Source organism: Triturus cristatus, chromosome 10 (assembly GCF_964204655.1).
Source record: "Triturus cristatus chromosome 10, aTriCri1.1, whole genome shotgun sequence".
Lineage (NCBI taxonomy): Eukaryota > Metazoa > Chordata > Amphibia > Caudata > Salamandridae > Triturus > Triturus cristatus.
In genome coordinates, this window is record NC_140593.1 from 650296055 (window position 1) to 650315906 (window position 19852).

At 48.2% G+C, this 19852-nt stretch overlaps 1 protein-coding gene across 2 annotated transcripts in view; it reads left to right on the top strand.

Moving 5' to 3' along the window:
• PPL (periplakin) overlaps positions 1-19852 on the top strand; it is a 302110-nt gene that overhangs the window by 219769 nt on the left and 62489 nt on the right. For both annotated transcript variants that reach the window (XM_085632211.1, XM_085632212.1), the window contains exon 13: positions 6144-6241. In XM_085632211.1, the coding sequence (XP_085488337.1) occupies positions 6144-6241 (98 nt within the window). The remainder of the gene's footprint in view (positions 1-6143; positions 6242-19852) is intronic.

Consider the following 19852-nt stretch of genomic DNA (forward strand, 5'->3'; position numbering starts at 1 on the left):
TGCCAAGTGATACCCTGACATGCGGTGGTACTGGGGTGGCATGGCTGGAGGGGTAGTCTCGAAGGGGAGGGAGTAGCCCCTCCAGACTATTTGTAAAATCCACCTGTCCGTAGTGATGGTGCACCAGTGGGGGAGGTGATGGCGAATCCTGCCACCCACTGGTGTTTGATGGGCCTGAAAAAACGGACTAGGAAGGTTTGGAGGCAGTGGTAGCCAGGGTGGAGGTGGACTGACCCGCCCGCTGGCCCCCTGACCCGCCTCTGCGAGTCCCACGTCCGTGGCCGTGCTGAGACTGTTGCTGCTGCGGCCTGTGGCTCTGAAGCGAACGTGTTGGGGCGCCCCTTCCGTGGCCACGAAAGGAGCGAATAGCAGAAGGCGAAGGAGGGTGTGTGGCCGAAAGGCCCAAGGACTTGGCCGTAGACCGCGAGTCCTTAAAACGCTCCAAACCACTATCTGCCTTGTTGCCAAAAAGGCGAATGCCATCAAAGGGCATGTCCATCAGGGTGTTCTGGACATCCCCCGAAAAGCCAGTAGTCCTCATCCAGGCGTGGCGGCAGAGCGCCACTATGGTGGAAATCGCCCTGCCCAGCGAGTCGGCGGTGTCAAGGCCACATCGTATTGTGAACTTTGCCGCTTCTCTCCCTTCAGCAATAGCTTTGGAGAGCACTGTCCGGGCCTCCTCCGGACACTGAGGAAGCACCTAAGCCACTGTATCCCACACAGAGTGGGAATAACGGTCCAAGAGACATGCGGTGTTCACAGACCGCAGCCCTGAACTGGCGGAAGAGAAAATCTTCTTCCCAAACTGTTCTAGTCTCTTGGATTCCCTATCCGGAGGTGCGGAAGGGAAGGCGCTTTGTGACATAGAGGCTGATTTGCATATGGCTGGTTTTAAACTGGAATGGCATGAGGAGCAAAGAAATTATGGATTTAGGTCCAGATCTCTGTACTGGGGTGAATGTTTGACATTGTTCAATATTCTGTCCATCAATTGTTCTTTTTGCATTCATTAGATAGACATTGCATTCAAAAGGTCTGTAAACCAAGCTCTCAGGGGTGGGGTGTTGGGAGAGAAAGAGAGGGTGCCCGGGGCCGGGCAATTGCGTTGGGCCACGTTCCTATCCACAGGAGCCCCTGTGTTGGGCCTGGACCAGGTGCCCAAAAGAACATCAGAAAGTTCATCTTTAAACGGCAGCAGTGGCTCCGCAGCGGTAGCCGCCGGCTGAAGCACTTCTGTCAGGAGGTTAGTCCTGACTTCCACTGTAGGGAGTTCGAGGTGGAGAGCCTTGGCCGCCCTACGCAACACCATTGCATAACTCGCACCCTCCTCCATAGCCACAGTAGGAGGAGTTAGCATGCCACGGTCAGGAGAGGTGTCAAGACCGCTGGCATCCCCCAAATCCTCAACCCAGTCCGGGTCAAACTCACACTGTGCTGTGGGAGGGTCCTCAGACCCCTCCCAGTCCTCCCCTTCCTCCGAAGGCTGTTGAACAGGCCTAAAATAAGGAGGCTGGTGGACATAGGGGTAGAAAGGTCCCATTGGTGTTGGAATCGGCGTAAAGCGACGTTGGTCCAGTGCCATGTCCACTTCAGGGCTGAAACCGGGTACGATGCCGTCCGGGGGCACATGCGACGTCGGAGGTGGAGCCGGTGGGGTCGACGTCAGTGGAGGTGTTACGAGGTCAACCCGCGTCGACCGGGATCCAGGCCTGTATCCTTGGGGGCCCTGCAGTGCTGGGGCCGAAGCCGACAGCGATGCCAGAGCCATCGACAGTACAGGGCGAGGACCCCCAATCAGGCCCGCGGGGCCTGAAGGTGCGCTGGTGGGGCCCGACGACCCAAAGAGGCGGGCCATGGCTGCCAGAATATCCTGCAGCTGGGCCGGAGTCGGCGACGGACCCGGGAAGGGCGGGTAGGCCGACGGCGACACCGTAGGTTCCACCGGAGCCGCGGGGGATGCACCACCCGCACCCTCAGCCGCATCGCATGAGGGGAAGTCAGTAGGCAATGGCGCTTCTTTGACTTCTTGTGACACTTCGCCTAACCTGACCTAGAGTGCGAAGACTTCGATGCTGAAGAACGATGGTATTGGCTCCGCGACCGGTCTCTCGACCTCCCATGGGGCTGGGACCCTGAGCGGCGCGGAGCCGACTGCCGAACTTCAAGCAACTTTCGGCACCGCTCCCGCAAAGTCTTCGGCATCATGGCCCTGCAGTCGGGGCATGACTTGGGGTCGTGGTCGCGCCCCAGGCAGTAGAGACACGCGGTGCGGGTCCGTCACCGACATCATTCGATGACAATCCCCGCAGGTCTTGAAACCGGGCATCCCTACAGCACCAGGAGTCGATCCACTCGAAAAAGAAAAGACAAAAAGGTCTCGAAAAACTCCGTCAAAAAGTGACTGGGGGTACTGCTCTCTCCGGATCTGCGGTTGCTGGCGTGGAAAAAGAAAGAACTGACATCAGCGCAGGAGGGCGGCGTCTAAGTAGCTGCAGCGATGTCATCTCGGCAACCACAACGGAAGCAGAGCCGCACGACGCCACCTTCCGATGCTCAAGGGTACTACTGCTTACGAAAACTTTCCGGATCCAGTCTGATGCCTGAGGGTAATTCTATGGTAAGGAATCTATCACTACGTGTTTCTTTCAGATACTAAATGTGTTTCATTAGATAGACATAAGAAAAAGAATCAAATGATGGACAGAATGCTGAACAATGCAAACATTCACCCCAGTCACAAAGATCTGTGTTTAATCCACCATTCTTTTGCTCACCATGCCACCCCAGTTTGGACCCAGCCATGTGTAAATCCTTTTGTACCCTGCTCCTCATAGGAACAGTCCATCCCAAACTGCCAAGCCAGATCCTCCCAGGACCGGACATACCCTTCCCACTTAGGGCGACAAAAGCAAAAGAAACAAATGATGGACAGAATGCTGAACAATGCAAACATTCCCCCCCAGTAACAAAGATATGGGTTCAATCCATCGTTCTTTTGCTCACCATGCCACCCCAGCTTGGACCCAGCCATCTGCAAATCCTTTTGTACCCTGCTTCTCATGGGAACAGTCCATCCCAAACTGCCTAGCCAGATCCTCCCAGGACCGGAAACAAACATCCTGGGACCTGTTTCGGGGCATCACCCCTCATCAGCAAGGTTAGCATGAATCCAGTGGCACACGTCTGGACCTACCCTTCCCACTTCGGGCGATAAAAGCAAATGCTGAACAGAATGCTGAACAATGGAAACATTCAACCCCAGTAACACAGATCTGGATTTAGGCCCTGATCTCTGTACTGGGGTGAATGTTTGACTTTGTTCAACATTCTGTCCATCAATTTTTCTTTTTGCATTTGTCACCCGAGTGGGACGGGTATGCTACTGGAGTCAAGCTAGTGTGGCTCATGAGGGGTGATACCCGAAAACCAGTCCAAGGATGCTTGTTTGCAGTCCAGGGAGAACCTGGCCTGGTAGTTCAGGCTGGAGTGTTCTCATGGGGAGCAGGGTCAAGACTGATTTGCATATGGCTGGTTTTAAACTGGAATGGCATGAGGAGCAAAGAAATTATGGATTTAGGTCCAGATCTCTGTACTGGGTTGAATGTTTGACATTGTTCAATATTCTGTCCATCAATTGTTCTTTTTGCATTCATTAGATAGAAATTGCATTCAAAATGTCTGTAAACACCAAAATCTGCTAAGTTTGGGCATATTAATCACATCAGAAGTAATTGAGGGATGGGGCATGCTAGATTAGGACTGAGATGTGCTGCACGCATCAGTTGGTAAAAGACACACAATTGATAGACGGAATGCAGAACAAATCAAAACATTCACCCCCAGTCAAGAGATCTGGGTTAAATCCATCATTCTTTTGCTCACCATGCCACCCCAGTTTAGATCTGGCCATATGCAAATCAGTCTTGACCCTGTGCCTCATGGGAACAGTCCAGCCTGAACTGCCAAGCCAGGTCCTCCCTGGACCGGAAACAAGTATCCTAGGACCGGTTTCACCCCTCTTCAGCCAGAATAGCTTGATTCCAGTGGCACAGTGAGCCCAGGACCCACATCTGGGCGTACCTGGTTCACTTAGGGCGAGAATGCAAAAGAGACACAATTGATGCACGCATCAGTTGGACTGCCAGAGTACTAGTGGTTGTTTCACCACTTTATTAAGATTCTGCAGCTGCTTAGTCAACAGTCTACAACAAGCTACAAGCACATCAAAAGGCACTATGGACAAGAAACAACTAAGCTACTGTACTGCTGTTGAACATCATACCCTTAATGGAGCCAAGTAAGACAGAGGCATGGCTCTCTGTACATACCTTTTAAAATCACTACCCCAACATCTCAAGTAAGCATGTAGCACTTAGAGGAATAGATTAAGGCAAATAATCTTTTTAATGCCTATCCAACTTCCTTTCAGCTACTCTAAGCAACAGAAGATTGATCTTGAAAACATAGTTATTGATCTGTAACACTAGTTTGCGGGTTCTTGTCTGTTAATGATTCAAATAGGTCTACCCAAACTTCCTTTGAGATCACACTGGCTCAACAAAACATAAATATGCAAATGAGTCAGGCAGATTTTAGGATGTCTAAACAGTGGTGCCTTGTTAAAGAAACTCAATCTTATGCCCAGAAGGTGTGTTTCAAAAAGTTCAAAACTATTCAGGGTTGAACTACAGCACAGGAGTATGATACACATGGAAAAGTATGACCCATAACAGAATGCAGAACCATTGGTATACTTTAACATATTCTTTCATTTGCTTTCTACTTTCTTCTTTTGAAGTAAAATGATGACAACCCAGCTCCTTAGTGATTTGTTTTATATGTAACTTGTCGAATATCCAATGGAGGGCAGAAGTAGGCATCCCCTCGACCTCGGGCAACACAAGTTCAGATTCCCGATAGCCCCGCCCTAGAAGAGTTATACTTTTTGGGCACAAGATGGTTCTGCCAGCAGCTGCCGCCAAGGTTTTTCCCTTTTTTCCTTTTGTATTATAAGTTAAATTGTTTCTTTTTGCTTTCTTTTTTTCCTTTTTAACAGTTCAGACAAGTATTGTTGCACGCATTACTCCGGTGTGGGAAAGTGTTCAAGTACTGTAATAGCCCAGTAAATGAAAGTATTGAGTGGGACATATGAAAACGTTAACAGATTGCCAGGATATACTATGTTAAAAAAAGACTGTTCAAGATAAAGTGTAATGTATTATGGCAAAATATACAATGTGATTCTGTGCAACGCTGCAATAAAAATAAGTTTAAAAATTAAATTGTAGAATATCAATGCTCCACAGTCTTTTCAAAATATTTTACAGCCTTGAAAGAGATGCACATTTTACCATGCTTGGGTTTCCTGAGGATAGAGATCCATTACAAAGACATTGCTTCTCACCTCAAGATGACATCAAGTACCAAGGGCAGTACAGAGGGAATACAGATGAAAGCCACACATTTTGTTTTGATATGCATACCTCACGTCACCTAATGACACGAAGATGCAGTGACTATAAGGGACATCTACAGGAATCTGGCTGCATTGATCAAACTTGGCACACAGGCTTCCGAAGTGCAATACTTTGGGCGAAAGAGCAGGTGTTGTCACTGGAACATCTCCTCTGATTCTTGGACATTTCTCTGCTGAGAGAATAGGTGAGGTCACCTATATGTCAGAATAGGTGAGCTCAATTGCTCTGTTGTATGGGTGCTGTCAGAAAATAATAATATAGTATTTACTATTGATATTGCTCATTATACAGCTGATTTACCTTTTGATGGTAATATTATCCACTAGGTTTCCATCCTGTGGCTTTGAGGTGAAAGTCAGATTTCAGAAGTGGTGCATTATCTGTTCTGATCTAGCTTAGAAGCTTAAACTCATGAAAATCTAATAAACATAAAAATATTAGCAAGCTTCCAAATGATAGAGAATATGTACTGCTTGTGAGCATCCCATAAAGCTACTACTTTGTGTGGCATACTGTGCCCACAATAGTGATTTTTGGCAGAAGTCTACTGTTCAGCAGAGGATAGGAAGAGGTTCCCTGGTTGATGGTTGCCATGATGTATGCTTGTTGGCAGATGATATAATTGAAATATCTACATAAAAAAGCTACTTTTGTCTTTGGCTACAGTGTTGCGAGCCAGCACCGTGCTGTGAAGCAGAAGACTGCTGGAGGCAAAAATGCCCTGGTCCGCAGATACGAAGATCTGAAGAAGGATCAGAGTGGAGGTAAGTCCTAATCAATGGTAGAGAGAGATATCCTTGCAGCTGTGCTCTCGTAAGGAAGGTTGTTGCGACAAACTCATTCCATCAGAAGAAGAATCTGTTTCTTTGTGCACAACATGCAGTTTAAGGATATCCCGTATTAATATCTTTTGAAATACTCTTCCTAAAAGGAGGATGCATTTGCAGGATGTTATTTTTGTAGTTTGTATTTTACAAGGGTTCACGATAGTATACCTGTACCTGAAACGTTTTCAAAGCTATCTTGACAGAGGCCTATGACTGTGCGGATCTCAAAATTAGAACAGGAGTGCAGAATTGAATAAAGATAGGCTTGCAGATCTGGTCATTTTACAGTGAATGGGCGAAAGAGGCAGCCAAGACTATTGTGAAATCAAGTGGTTTCTGACAGGTAAGTGCCTCTCAACAGAGCTGTTGGGAAGTCAACCGCACGTCAGCCAAGTTTGACCTATTACACTCTCTGTCTGAGATGTACCAAACTGAATCCCTCATGGCAAGACTACCTCTGTGTGAAGGCTGGTAACGACATCAAAATAAAGCACTGCAACCTGCAGAGAAGGAGATGGTGGGCCTTATTCACATGGTCTAGCCTTGGCATAAACAAGGCCCAAGCAACTAAGATAGATATGTCATGGGCCTTGGTTTAGCAAAGGCTCAACTATGTTAATATTATCCACCTGGGAATGCTACAAAATGCTTAGGAAAACTTCAAGTCCTCTAGAACCAGAGAGCCAAATCGACATAGGACTGAGAGCCTGATTTCGAGTTTTTCGGACAGATTCCCCCATTACATACGTGGTGGATCTCCAGTCTGCCTTATTACAAGTGCATTATATATTATGTTAGGTTGATTTGTATAGTGCACTAATCACCCAAGAGGGTATCTAGGTGTTTGGGCAAGGTGTGTAGATGTGTAGTCCCAAGGAACTTAGATGAAAAGCCAGGTCTTCAGCTTCTTGCAGAGCACAATAAGTGAGGAGGAGGCTCTGATGTGTTGAGGGAGGTCGTTCCATGTCTTAGGTGCAATGTGGGAGAATGAGCAACCACTAGTTTTGCTTTTATGGATTCAGGTTGTGTGTGTGAGTAAGGCACAGCATAGGTGTCTGGTGTGTTGGTGAAAGTGTATGCAGCTGTTCAGGTATTCTGGTCCTGTATTGTGTAGTGCTTTGTATGTGTGCGTGAGAAGTTTAAATTGGCTGCACTTGTAAATGGGGAGCCAGTGAATCTTCCTGAGTTGCGATGTGATGTGGGTGCAGCATGAGAGGTTGTGTATGAGTCTTGTGCTGCCCTCTGGATGGTCAAAAGTCTGTGTAGGAGTTGTTTGGAGCTTCTGACATAAAGAGTGTTGCCGTAGTCCATCCTGCTGGTGATGAGTGCCTGTGTGATGGTCCGTCTGGTGTTCTGAGGTAACCATTTGAAAATCTTTCACAGCGTGCATAGGGTGTGGAAGCAGGAGGTGCACCTGACTTGAGCTGTCATGCTGAACTTGACATCTAGGATGATCCCTAGATTTCTTGCATGGTCTGTGGGTGTGGTGTGTTGGTCCTAGCTCCAACGGCCACCAGGAAGAAACTCATAGGGAGGTCTAGTTGCTGAAGACCAGTACTTCTGTGTTGACGGAGTTGAGCTTCAAACAGTTGGTTCGCCCCCTGTCTGTTACCATGGTCATGCAGATGGTGAAGTTGGTTCTGGTGGTGTTTGTCTTGTACCTCAGGGGAAGGATGAGTTGGGTGTCCTCGACGGTGATGTCTTGCGATCAAGTGATGTTGGTGAGCAGTGTCATGTATATGTTGAAAAGAGTGGGGCCACTGTTTCTCCTCTGTCCAGGATATTTCGAATATCGTCAGTGGCTACGGTGAGTGCTGTTTGAGTGCTGTGTTACTTACTGAATCCCAATTGTGTGTTGTCTAAAAGATGGTGAAGCTGAAGGTGGGTTGTGTGCTACTTGTTAATGGCTTTCTCAATCACTTTGGCTGGATAGGGGAGCAGGGAGATGGGCCGGAAATTCCTCAGTTAATTCGGGTCGGCTGTTGGTTTCTTGAGGAAGGTGTTGATTTCTGCAAGTTTCAATTCATCCAGGAAAGTGGCTGACGTGATAGAGGTGTTGACGATGTGGGTCAGGGTGATGCTGATTGGTGATGTTTCCAGGTTGTAGATGTGGTGGGAACATGGGTCCACTGTGTCGTTTCTGGTAAGGTTTGTCCATTCGGTCAGGTGGCTGTGTTGGTTGGTAGTAGATAGGTTAGCAATGAGTTCTCTATAGGTTGGGTTGATGTGCAAAGTTGCTGTAGATGTTTGCGATTTTGCTGTGGAAAAAGTTGGCTAGATTGTCGCAGAGTTGTTGGGAAGCAGTGATGTTGTTGACAGTGGCTGAGGGCGAAGTGAGATCCTTATTGATCGAGAAGATCTCCGTGCAGCTGTTGGAATTTCCTTTGAGGCAGTCCACTAGTGTTTTTTCTTGGTGTCTCTAATTTGCTGGTGAAAGCGTCTGAGTGCAGCCTTGTAGGTAGTTATGTCGTTGGTGTAGTGGCTCGCTCTCCTTATCCTTTCAAGCCGTTTACAGTGTTGTTTAGTGTCTCAAGGTCTTCTGTGTCCCAGCTGGCATGCTTGTTTGATCTACTATGCTTGCTGGGCTTGATAGGTGCGAGGGAGTTTGCGCAGTTCTTGATCCAGTTGTTGAAGTTGTTGATGTCCTTGTCGAGGAAGATTGAGGGGCTAGGCTAACGAGTGCTGAGGACTCTGAGCCAGTCTGCTTCTGTAATTTTACTCCAGCTGCGGCTTGGAGTGATGAACCTGGTAGGGCTGTTGACTTGAGGTGTATTGATTTGGAAGTGGATGATGGAGTGGTCGGTCTATGTGAGCTTGTATGGTGGAGTTGTATTTGATGTTGTCACTTGTGATACAAATGGGGTCCAACATGTGTCCTTCGGTGTTTGTTGGTGGTTCTGTGGCATTAGTAAAAGTTGGTTTTATTGAATTTGTAAAAAGGCAGACAGGTTATCTATTATGTTTGTGATGGATTAACCCATCCAACAAACTCTAAATCGTGCCTTTAGGTACATGGATCACAGGTCTGCGGTTGTAGTCTAGCTTTGAATGTGTGAACAGTATGCCTTCTCAGACAGGAGTTATATTAAGAAGGCTAGACTACAACCGCAGACCTGTGATCCATGTACCTATATATATATATATATATATATATATATGTATATGTATATATATATATATATATATATATATATATATATATACTGGCTCCTGAGGGTATGCTATTCTAAGCTGGTCTCAGTCAAACTGCATTCAATGCTTTCATTGCTGTATACCCAGGCATTCTTGACCAATGAACCCAAATCCCACCTTCAGTTGGTAAAGAAGATTCCTGGGGTAATCTTGGACCCAGTGGTGTCAAAGTTGTTTCTGCCCTGCTACGAGCCAGGGATATTCAAGCTATGATCCATATGGGAGCAAGCAGTGGATCCAGCATGGATTGTTTTGAAGTTTCTTGAGCTACTAGCCCGTGCATCCTGCTGATGCCTAATGCCAGTTGGCGCATGTGGTTTCTTCAGTGGATCCTTCACCTTCAATGGACCCAGCACTAGGTTTGCCTTTCAGACAAAATCCACATTGTGGACGATGTGGCCCCAGGATTTGTGGGGGAGGATGACTGATGCCCAGCTGACATGAGAATGACCATTCTCCTTTCCTGAGCCAGAGCTCACAGTGGTTCCAAACGTGTCTTCTCTGGGCTGTTGGGAACATCTGGATGATGTGGAGGTCAGGGTTCGCAGGTCATCGATGGAGCTGCACCATCATATCATTCTTTTAGTACTGCGCCTTCTGGCTGACCCTCAGTTTCTTTCTGACCTCTGTTTAGGAGTAAGTTGGTCGACCTCCTGATAGACAACACTTCTGCTGTGTGGTACTGCAACAATGAAAGAGGGGTGGAGTCCTGTGCCTTTTGTCTTGAGGATCTGAGACTCTGGTAGTGGCTGGAGCCTCATGGGATCTCCCTGACAGTCACCTGGCAGAGTCCCTTAACATCAGGGCAGTTGACCTCACCAGGCATCATCTTGCGGATCACAAATGGCAGCCGCAACCAAAGGTGGCAGTGGGCTTCTTCAGTGTGGTGCATCCTTGGTCGATCTGAGACTGCTCAGAGTGCACCCTTTCATGCCTGGAAGTTTCGTTTTCTAGGATCTCTAGCAATGCTTTCTACGGTCAGGGAGGCTCATTCCTACTGCAAGTTTCCTTACCCGCCACTGATTGCCTGTATCCTGAAGAAGGTCAGGTGGGATAAGGCTCAGCTCATCCTGCTAGCTCGACACTGGGCTAGAAGTCTCTTATTCTTATAACTATTTATTATCTGCATAGCTGACTCTTTGGTAGGACCTGCTGTACCAGCAACAGGACAGAGGCCTGCAGACAAAGGGCCACCATTTACACCTCCATGTGTGGAGATGGAGCCGAATAAACAAAGAGATTTTGATCAAAAAGTTTTGATCTTCAGTCAGAGGTGGTGGATATCATTTTGGCTGGTCAACATCCATCAACACGTCCGTTTACTCTGGCTGTTGTTCAGAATTTGTCACCTGGTGCAGGGAGAGGCAAGTAAGTCCTCTTTAAGCTGTCTGAAGAACTTCTGTTTGATTTGTCTTTGGTCAGACAAGGTTTTGGTGCATGTACTATTAAAGGCTACTTATCTGCCTTTCATGCCTTCTTCATTTACCTGATCAGCCCTTGTTGTCCAGGTCACCTGTTGTGATGCGTTTTTTGAAAGGCATATTTTTTCACTATCCCCCTAAATTATGCTGCAGAAGTATCTCTATTACTTCGAGACGGCACAGATGGACCATGAGGCTTTTTATTCCGAAAACTGTGACAGTCATTGCCAATCCACTCTCCTTATATGACCTTTTTTACTGCCAAATTTGTACCACAGAAACGTGTCATTTCTTTTGAAGGTCATGTCACCTTTTCATGTGGGACAGTCAGTTATGTTTCACATTTTTCTTTCTGTCACATTTACTTATAGAGGAGGGGAAACCTGCCTCCACCAAAGGGCATGGCTTTGGTATTATTTCACAATGAGGTATCACAAGAACAAGATACTTACTTTCAGTAACACTCTTTCTGGTCGACACTCTAACCATATATTCCTCACTGTCCACCCTCCTCTGGGTTTGTCCAGTTGACTTTCCAGAACTAATGAGTTTCCAAGCTAGTACACGTACAGTATCAGTGTCCTTAATTTGTTCAGTAAGCTCCATGTCTGAGAAGGCAGATCATTTCAAGCTATAAACTGACATTAGCCTGCACGGGTAGCACCTTTAATCGGCCTCATGTTGTAGTGTCAGGAGGTGATACAGAGTTGTGATGGAGGCCGATGACGCCACCAAGTGGCGTGCAGGAGCATTTGCAGAAACCTTTTCAGATCCTGGACCTGATTTATATGTTGGCGTAGAGGGAACTCCGTTGCAACAGCAACAGAGTTCCCTTACCACCAACATAATGGTCTACCTGTCAGATTTGAATGCCGGCATGATGACGGCAAAGACTGCCCTGTCTCTGCCGCAGCCAAACCCCTCCAACTGCCTGACGTAGTGAAGGCCATCAGTGGTTTGGCTGTAGTCTGCCCACCTAACTTAGATCGGCGGACATACAGCCATTTTCAATGCCTGTAACCGCTAGGAAAAACCAGGTGATAAGGAGTATTGAAAACTGCACAAGACCTCCTTTGCCTTGGGAAGAAACTCCCATGGTGTGGGGGGCATTGCATTTTTTATTTTCAAAAAGAATATTCTGCTTTGGTATTTTTTTCTTTTTATGGTTTAAATGTTTTTATTAATTTACAAAACAGAAAACAAAACCACATACAGACATCAATCGTCATGGGATGCGATATTAATACCACCGTGCACGGCGGCTGTGGAATATTACTCAACTGTACGTGGCCCCCTATGCCATGATATACATGAAATAAACAATAAAACACCTCACCCTCCCCATTTTCCTACCCCGCGTCCACCACTTAAGCTATGTATGAACCCTCCGACTATACCTTTAGCCATCCGCCTGCTCCACCTCCGCGAGCCGTACAAGCCTTAAATATCTGGGGCACGTGACTTCTCGGAATTCAGTAGCCAGCAATGACAGGAATGGTTACCACAACTCCCCATATTTAGTTCCCTCCCCTGCCAAGGTGAGCGCTAACTTCTCCATCCCTAGGACATACCACAGACGATGTAGCCAACCCGTAAAAGCTGGGGGAGTGGGAGTGCGCCAATGTGCAAGAATGTTTTGTGTCGCAGACCCTAATGCAATAGCTATCTGTCTGCCTCTACGGGATTTGAGTGGATAGGTCAAGGGATTGGGAAGACCCAATAGGACATAGGCCGGAAAGCGCGGTATCTCCGTCCCGAAATGCTTATCCACCTCATCCAGCACCTGCGTCCAATATGGTTGAATGTGTACGCATTCCCAGAGTAGATGTACTAGGTTGCCCACTTGGCCACAGCCTCTCCAGCACGTCGCCTCTCGGGTATGGTCCATGTCATGCAAGCGTTCCGGGGTGTGGTAACAGTATGTCGCTATCTTTGTGAATGTCTCCGTGAGTCCCATGTGATATGCAGAATGCCTGGCTCTATAGTATATTCCCTCCCACTCTTTATGTGTTAGAACTCTGCCCAACTCCCGCCGTTCCCTGCTGGGGTTGTGATTGTGCGCATGTATCAACTGCAGTGTCTTGTAGAGGTCCGATATGAGTTTTCGGTCTGACGTACGCGTGAGAAGCCATCTTTCATAGGAGGAAAAGCCCCTGTCCGCCCCAGAGCGGACCTGTGGCTGGAGCGCCCAGTGCCTCACCTGAAAGTACCGAAGTCTTTCTTTTTTTTTTTTTCTTAAAGAAAATAAAATGTTTTGTCGACGGAGCCATACGGCAAACTTACAATGCATTGACAAGAACCACCATGACGGCAGTCCCTGTCAATGCTAGAAATGTTTACTGAGCCAGCGGGCATTTCTAAATTTGCCCGGGGGCATCCATCAGGGTGATGGAGTAATTTTCTCCCTCGCCCTCGTGGAGAGTGGGCCGTCTGCCAAATTATAAATCAGGCTCCCTGTCTAGCACTTGCCTAGATTCACAAGGGGAGTAATATCCGGTTAGATAGAGTATCTACCACAAAAAGCATTACCAACTTAAATTACTTGGTCGTTTATAATATGAGTGTGGCCTTGCCTTAGCCATGCATGGTGGTACAGAGCTGGGGAGCATGTTTATCAGAAGTGTACCCCTGAAATGTTCTCTGTGATCGGAAACAGTTTGAGGCATGTGCAGTTCTTAACGAAGACGGGGAGTGAAATGTTCAAATTTTCTGTGACCTTCGTTTTGTGTTGGAACTGATGCCCTCTTGCACACAGTGAGCCTACAGGTCATTATGTAACTTAAACGTAATATCTAATTTAAACTATATGTTCGAGGCATATGAGCTGCAGATTGTACACTTAGCATAGATCGCCATCTGGTGTTGGGCCCGGATGTTTGCAGTTTGTTTTTCTTCTTGGACAGTCTTTGGAAGTCACGAGTTTGGTGACTCCTCCTTCGGTCCGTACTGCGCATGGGCTTCGGCTCCATCCTCAGATTGTTTTTTTCCGCCATCGGGCTCGGATGTGATACTTCGTGCTCCGGCTTCGAACTTCTACGGTTCCAGCCTCGACGGAAAATCCTCGATTCTTCGAGTTCCTTCATCATCTTCATCTCTCGAAGCGGCACTTTCTCCATCCCGTTCATCGACACCGGCCTTCGGGCCCTCCGCGACTCCGGTCCCGGCCGATGGAAAGGACTCCGTTCAAAAAGTGCCCAAAATGTGGGTCTAAATTTCCCCACACCGACCTCCATCAGGTGTGTAACCTTTGCCTCTCTCCGGAACACGAGGCTAGAGACTGCCCCGCCTGCAAGTCTTTTCGATCGAAGAAGACCATCCGAGATCGAAGAGCTCGACGCACCATGGCGCACTCATCCTCCGCAGCTCCACCGGACATCTTCGGAGACGACGCCGAAGCTTCGGGGCAAACACACACCGAACAGGAGGAAGACGTCGTCAGCGCTTCCGAGGCCGACGACTCCGACGTGGAGGACATTACACCAGCGCAGCGGGCCGTGAGTAATATGCCCCCTCCTACCCCCACGCCGAAAACCAAAGAGACTCAGGTTACTCCCTCGCCTGCCGGCCTGGGCAAAACCAAAACCAAAACTTCGATCACCCCACCTTCGGGCCCGGTGTCGAAGCTCCCAAAGTCTCATGGCAGCTCGGGATCGAGCCAGCCGACACCCGGTGCCGAAAAACAGCATCCGGCACCGAAGACTGCAAAATCCAGCTCGACTCCGAAACCACCGGTGCCGAAGCCTGGACACTCGGTGCCGACCAAACACAAACACAAATCCGTCGGCACCGATGCTCCGGCGCCGAAACATCATTCGACGCCGAAACACCCGGAGACCTCAAAAAAGCATGGCGCACACAGACCATCGAAACCCCCGGTTCCGAAATCACCGGTGCCGACAGACGACTCGACACCATTGGCTCTGTTTACACCACACCCTTTACAAAAGACTTTGTCCAAAGATCCTAAGACTGGGCTTTTGACTTTAACTACCAAGAAAAGACGCCTTGATGCTCCGGCTCCTCCTCCTCCACCCAAAAGGAAGGATTCTGCTACTTCTCCCCTCAGAGTGCCCTCCCCACTACCGCCTCCCCTACCCCCTCCACCTCCTCCACCACCTCCACCTCACAGGTCTCCGCCACCTGTACCTCACTACGATCCGACCCCATCCCCAGATCCGGATGATGGGGATCCGGACAATTACCCGGCGGACGCCCCAATGGATCCCACTCCACCAGGGACCCCAGATCCATGGGAGGATTACAATAACCCTGATATACCCAATGTACCTCAGGACGACTTATACCCATCAAGACCGTCTCCTCCAGAGGACTCCTTAGGGTTTCACCATTTAGTGCAGAGAGCAGCACACTACCATGGGGTGGACATGCACAGTGAACCAGTAGAAGAAGACTTCCTACTGGATACATTTGATATACAAGACAAATCCACTTCCATTTTACCCATGCTTAAGGGTGTCACCAAGCACGCTACAGAGGTGTTCAAAGACCCTGTCAGAGCCAGAGTACTGAACCCTAGAATAGAGAAGAAGTATAAGGCGGCACCCACAGACCCTGCTTACATCAAGGGCCCTGCTCCCCTAGATTCCCTAGTTGTCTCCACAGCTAGAAAGCGGGCTAACTCCCAATCCTCAGGAGATGCCCCACCGCCAGACAAAGAATCTAAACTTCTGGACGCGTCTGGTAAACGCACCGCCTCCCAAGCTGCAAACATGTGGCGCATTGCAAACACACAAGCACTGCTTGCGCGATATGATAGAGCACACTATGACGAACTAGAGGCTCTTATGCAGCACCTTCCAGAAAAATATAAGCACAAGGCTCATGACCTGATACAGGAGGGTAAACTAATTACAAACACCTCCATTAAGTGTGCCCTCGATGCAGCCGACACTGCTTCTAGGGCCATAAATACCAGTGTCCTGCTTCGTCGCCACGCCTGGCTCAGGATCTCAGGTTTCAAGCCTGAAGTCCAGGCATCCATACTCAATCACCCCTTTGACCAGGAAACACTCTTTGGGCCAAAGGTAGACGAAGCGCTCGAAAAGATGAAGAAAGACACAGACACAGCAAAGTCTATGGGGGCACTCCAAACACAAGCCTCCAAACGTTCCTTTCGACGCTCGTCCTTTCGTGGCACAGGCAGAAGCTCCTCCACCGATAACGCCTCTACCTCCTACAAGTCCCCTCCTCAAAATACCTTTTCAAAGGGCAATCACAGAGGTGGTTACAGGGGTAACAACAATAAGGGCAGGGGCAAAACCAACAACACCCGTTCTGCCACCCCCCCCGCACAATGACTCCCCTCCGCTCCCCCCAGACCATTCCACTCCGGTCGGGGGCAGACTACAAAACTTTATCCACGTATGGGAGTCCATAACATCGGACAAATGGGTAACCCAAATCATTCGGTCAGGGTACTGTCTCGAACTAACATCTACCCCACCCAATATCCCACCAAGGCACCGTCCAATGTCTCAAGAACATTCCACACTGCTCAAACAAGAGGTACTCTCACTCCTCCAAAAACACGCTATAGAGCAGGTCCCCGTCAATCAACAAAATCTAGGGGTCTACTCCCTATATTTCTTAATACCAAAGAAAGACGGGACCCTCAGACCCATTCTCGACCTCCGGCCTCTAAATGCCTACATACACTCAGACCATTTTCACATGGTCACCCTACAGCAAGTCCTCCCACTCCTCTGCCAGGGAGACTTTCTCACAACCTTGGATCTGAAAGACGCATACTTTCACATTCCAATACACCCCTCTCACAGGAAATACCTCAGGTTCGTGGTGGACGGGCAACATTACCAATTCACGGTTCTCCCCTTCGGGGTCACCACCGCACCGCGGGTGTTTACCAAATGCCTAGCAGTAGTAGCAGCACACCTCAGACGTCAACACATTCACGTCTTCCCTTACCTGGACGACTGGCTGATAAAAGCCGCGTCCTACGACCAATGTGTGCAGCATACAAACAGCACCATCCAACTGCTCCACCAGCTAGGCTTCACGGTGAACTACCAAAAGTCCCACCTCATACCATCTCACACAAAGCAATATCTCGGGGCCACTATAGACACCTCCAAGGGTATTGCCTATCCAAACTCAGCCAGAATCACAAGCATTCAAGCCTTACGCAAAACATTCCTTCCTCAACACTCTCTTCCAGCAAGAGTGTTTATGAAGCTCATAGGAATGATGGCGTCTTGCATCTTCATAGTGCCCCATGCAAGACTCCACATGCGTCCACTTCAAGAGTGCCTAGCACAACAGTGGAACCAGGCCCAGGGTCAGCTGACGGATCTGGTGTTGGTGGACGGCCGCACACATCACTCTCTGCAGTGGTGGAACACCACAAACCTTTCCAAAGGGCGGCCGTTCCTGGACCCGGTTCCTCAGGTGATTCTAACAGCGGACGCATCGCTCTCCGGCTGGGGAGCGCACCTCCTACACCTCACCATGCAAGGTCTATGGACGCCACAGCAAAAATCGCTCCACATCAACCACCTGGAGCTCTTGGCGATCTTTCTAGCCCTAAAATCTTTCCAAAAACAGATTTCGGGCAAAGCAGTCCTCATTCGCACAGACAATATGACTGCGATGTATTATATACAAAAACAGGGGGGGACACACTCTCCCCAGCTCTCCCGCTTAGCCCAGAGCATATGGAGATGGGCAATTCCCCAAAACATCTTTCTCCTGGCACAGCACGTTCCAGGCGTACAAAACACCATGGCAGATCTGCTCAGCAGACAAACACAACAACTACACGAATGGGAACTGCATCCACAAGTTCTTCACCCATTCTTCCAACAGTGGGGGCATCCTCAGATAGACCTCTTCGCCACCCACGAAAACAAAAAATGCCCAAGCTTCGCCGCCAGATACCCACACCCATTGTCCAAGGGCAATGCGATATGGATGAACTGGTCAGGCAGATTTGCATACGCCTTTCCACCTCTCCCACTAATTCCATTAGTGGTCAGGAAGCTACAACAGCACTCCCTCACACTCATTCTGGTAGCTCCGACGTGGGCCAGGCAGCCGTGGTACACCACGCTACTACAACTGTCAGTGGTACCACATCAAAAATTGCATCTATCCCCATGCCTCCTAACCCAGAACCATGGAGAAATCAGGCACCCGGACCCAGCTCAGCTCAACCTGGCGATCTGGCTCCTGAAATCCTAGAATTCGGATACCTTAACCTTCCCCCTAATTGCATTAACATCATCATGGAAGCCAGACGTCCTACCACTAGAGCATGCTATGCCGCAAAGTGGAAAAGATTCGTAATTTACTGCCGTAACAATACAATCAACCCTCTAGATGCATCCATACAGCACATAATATGCTATCTGCTCCATCTTCACAGGTGTAACCTGGCATATTCATCCATACGCCTACACCTAGCAGCGATCGCTGCCTATCTACAAAACAGGCAGCATTTATCACTCTTCAGAGTGCCCGCTATTAAAGCCTTCATGGAAGGCCTTAAACGAGTAATTCCTCCCAGGGCACCACCTTCCCCTGTATGGAATCTAAATTTGGTTCTTACACGTCTAATGGGTCCGCCCTTTGAACCAATGCACAAATGTGAGCTACAGTTTCTCACCTGGAAAACAGCTTTCCTTGTAGCTATCACTTCCCTTAGAAGGGTTGGTGAAATACAGGCGTTCACCATACAGGAACCCTACATACAAATGCATCACAGCAAGGTCATACTTCGCACAAATCCGAAGTTTCTGCCCAAAGTCATTTCCCCCTTCCACCTCAATCAATCAGTGGAATTACCTGTCTTCTTTTCGCAACCCCAATCTGTTGCAGAAAGGGCCTTACACACGCTTGATGTAAAAAGGGCGTTACTATACTACATACAAAGAACGCAACCCTTCAGGAAGACTAAACAATTGTTCGTTTCCTTCTCTCCACCACATAAAGGCAACCCCATTTCAAAATCAGGGATAGCTAGGTGGATTGTAAAATGCATACAAATTTGCTATCAAAAGGCAAAGAGAACATTATCTGTTCCCCCTAAAGCCCACTCTACAAGAAAGTTAGGGGCTTCTATGGCTTTTCTAGGGAATATACCCTTAGATGACATCTGCAAGGCAGCCACATGGTCTACACCGCACACCTTCACAAAACACTACTGTGTAGATGTGCATTCCAAGCAGCAAGCTAGGGTGGGCCAGGCTGTACTAAAGACACTTTTTCAAACAGCTGCAACGGATACCGGTGGTCGCCGCTAGGGTTGGGTACTGCTATATAATCTATGCTAAGTGTACAATCTGCAGCTCATATGCCTCGAACGGAATATGCTACTTACCAGTATGCATCTGTTCTTGGCATGTAGAGCTGCAGAGTTGTACACGCCCACCCGCCTCCCCGGCTACCTGTATCCGTTCCAGTACATCTTATTTAGATACAACACATGGGTTTCTCACTGTTATTACTACGCTCCATCATTTCCCTGTTGGCGAAAAACAATCTGAGGATGGAGCCGAAGCCCATGCGCAGTACGGACCGAAGGAGGAGTCACCAAACTCGTGACTTCCAAAGACTGTCCAAGAAGAAAAACAAACTGCAAACATCCGGGCCCAACACCAGATGGCGATCTATGCTAAGTGTACAACTCTGCAGCTCTACATGCCAAGAACAGATGCATACTGGTAAGTAGCATATTCCTTTATTATCTTCTTTTTGGTGGTTCTTCTCTTTACACAATTTGGATAGTATACAGATGCAGGTATGAAACCCATAAAATTGAATTCAAAATGTTATACTTTTTTTCCAAAATCGTATTTTTGTCAAACATCCCTCTCGGGTTGTATGATACTTCCTCTCCATATCATGTAGATTTCACCTAGAGTGAAATTTACAGATCCCCACCATGCATGTGTTGCAG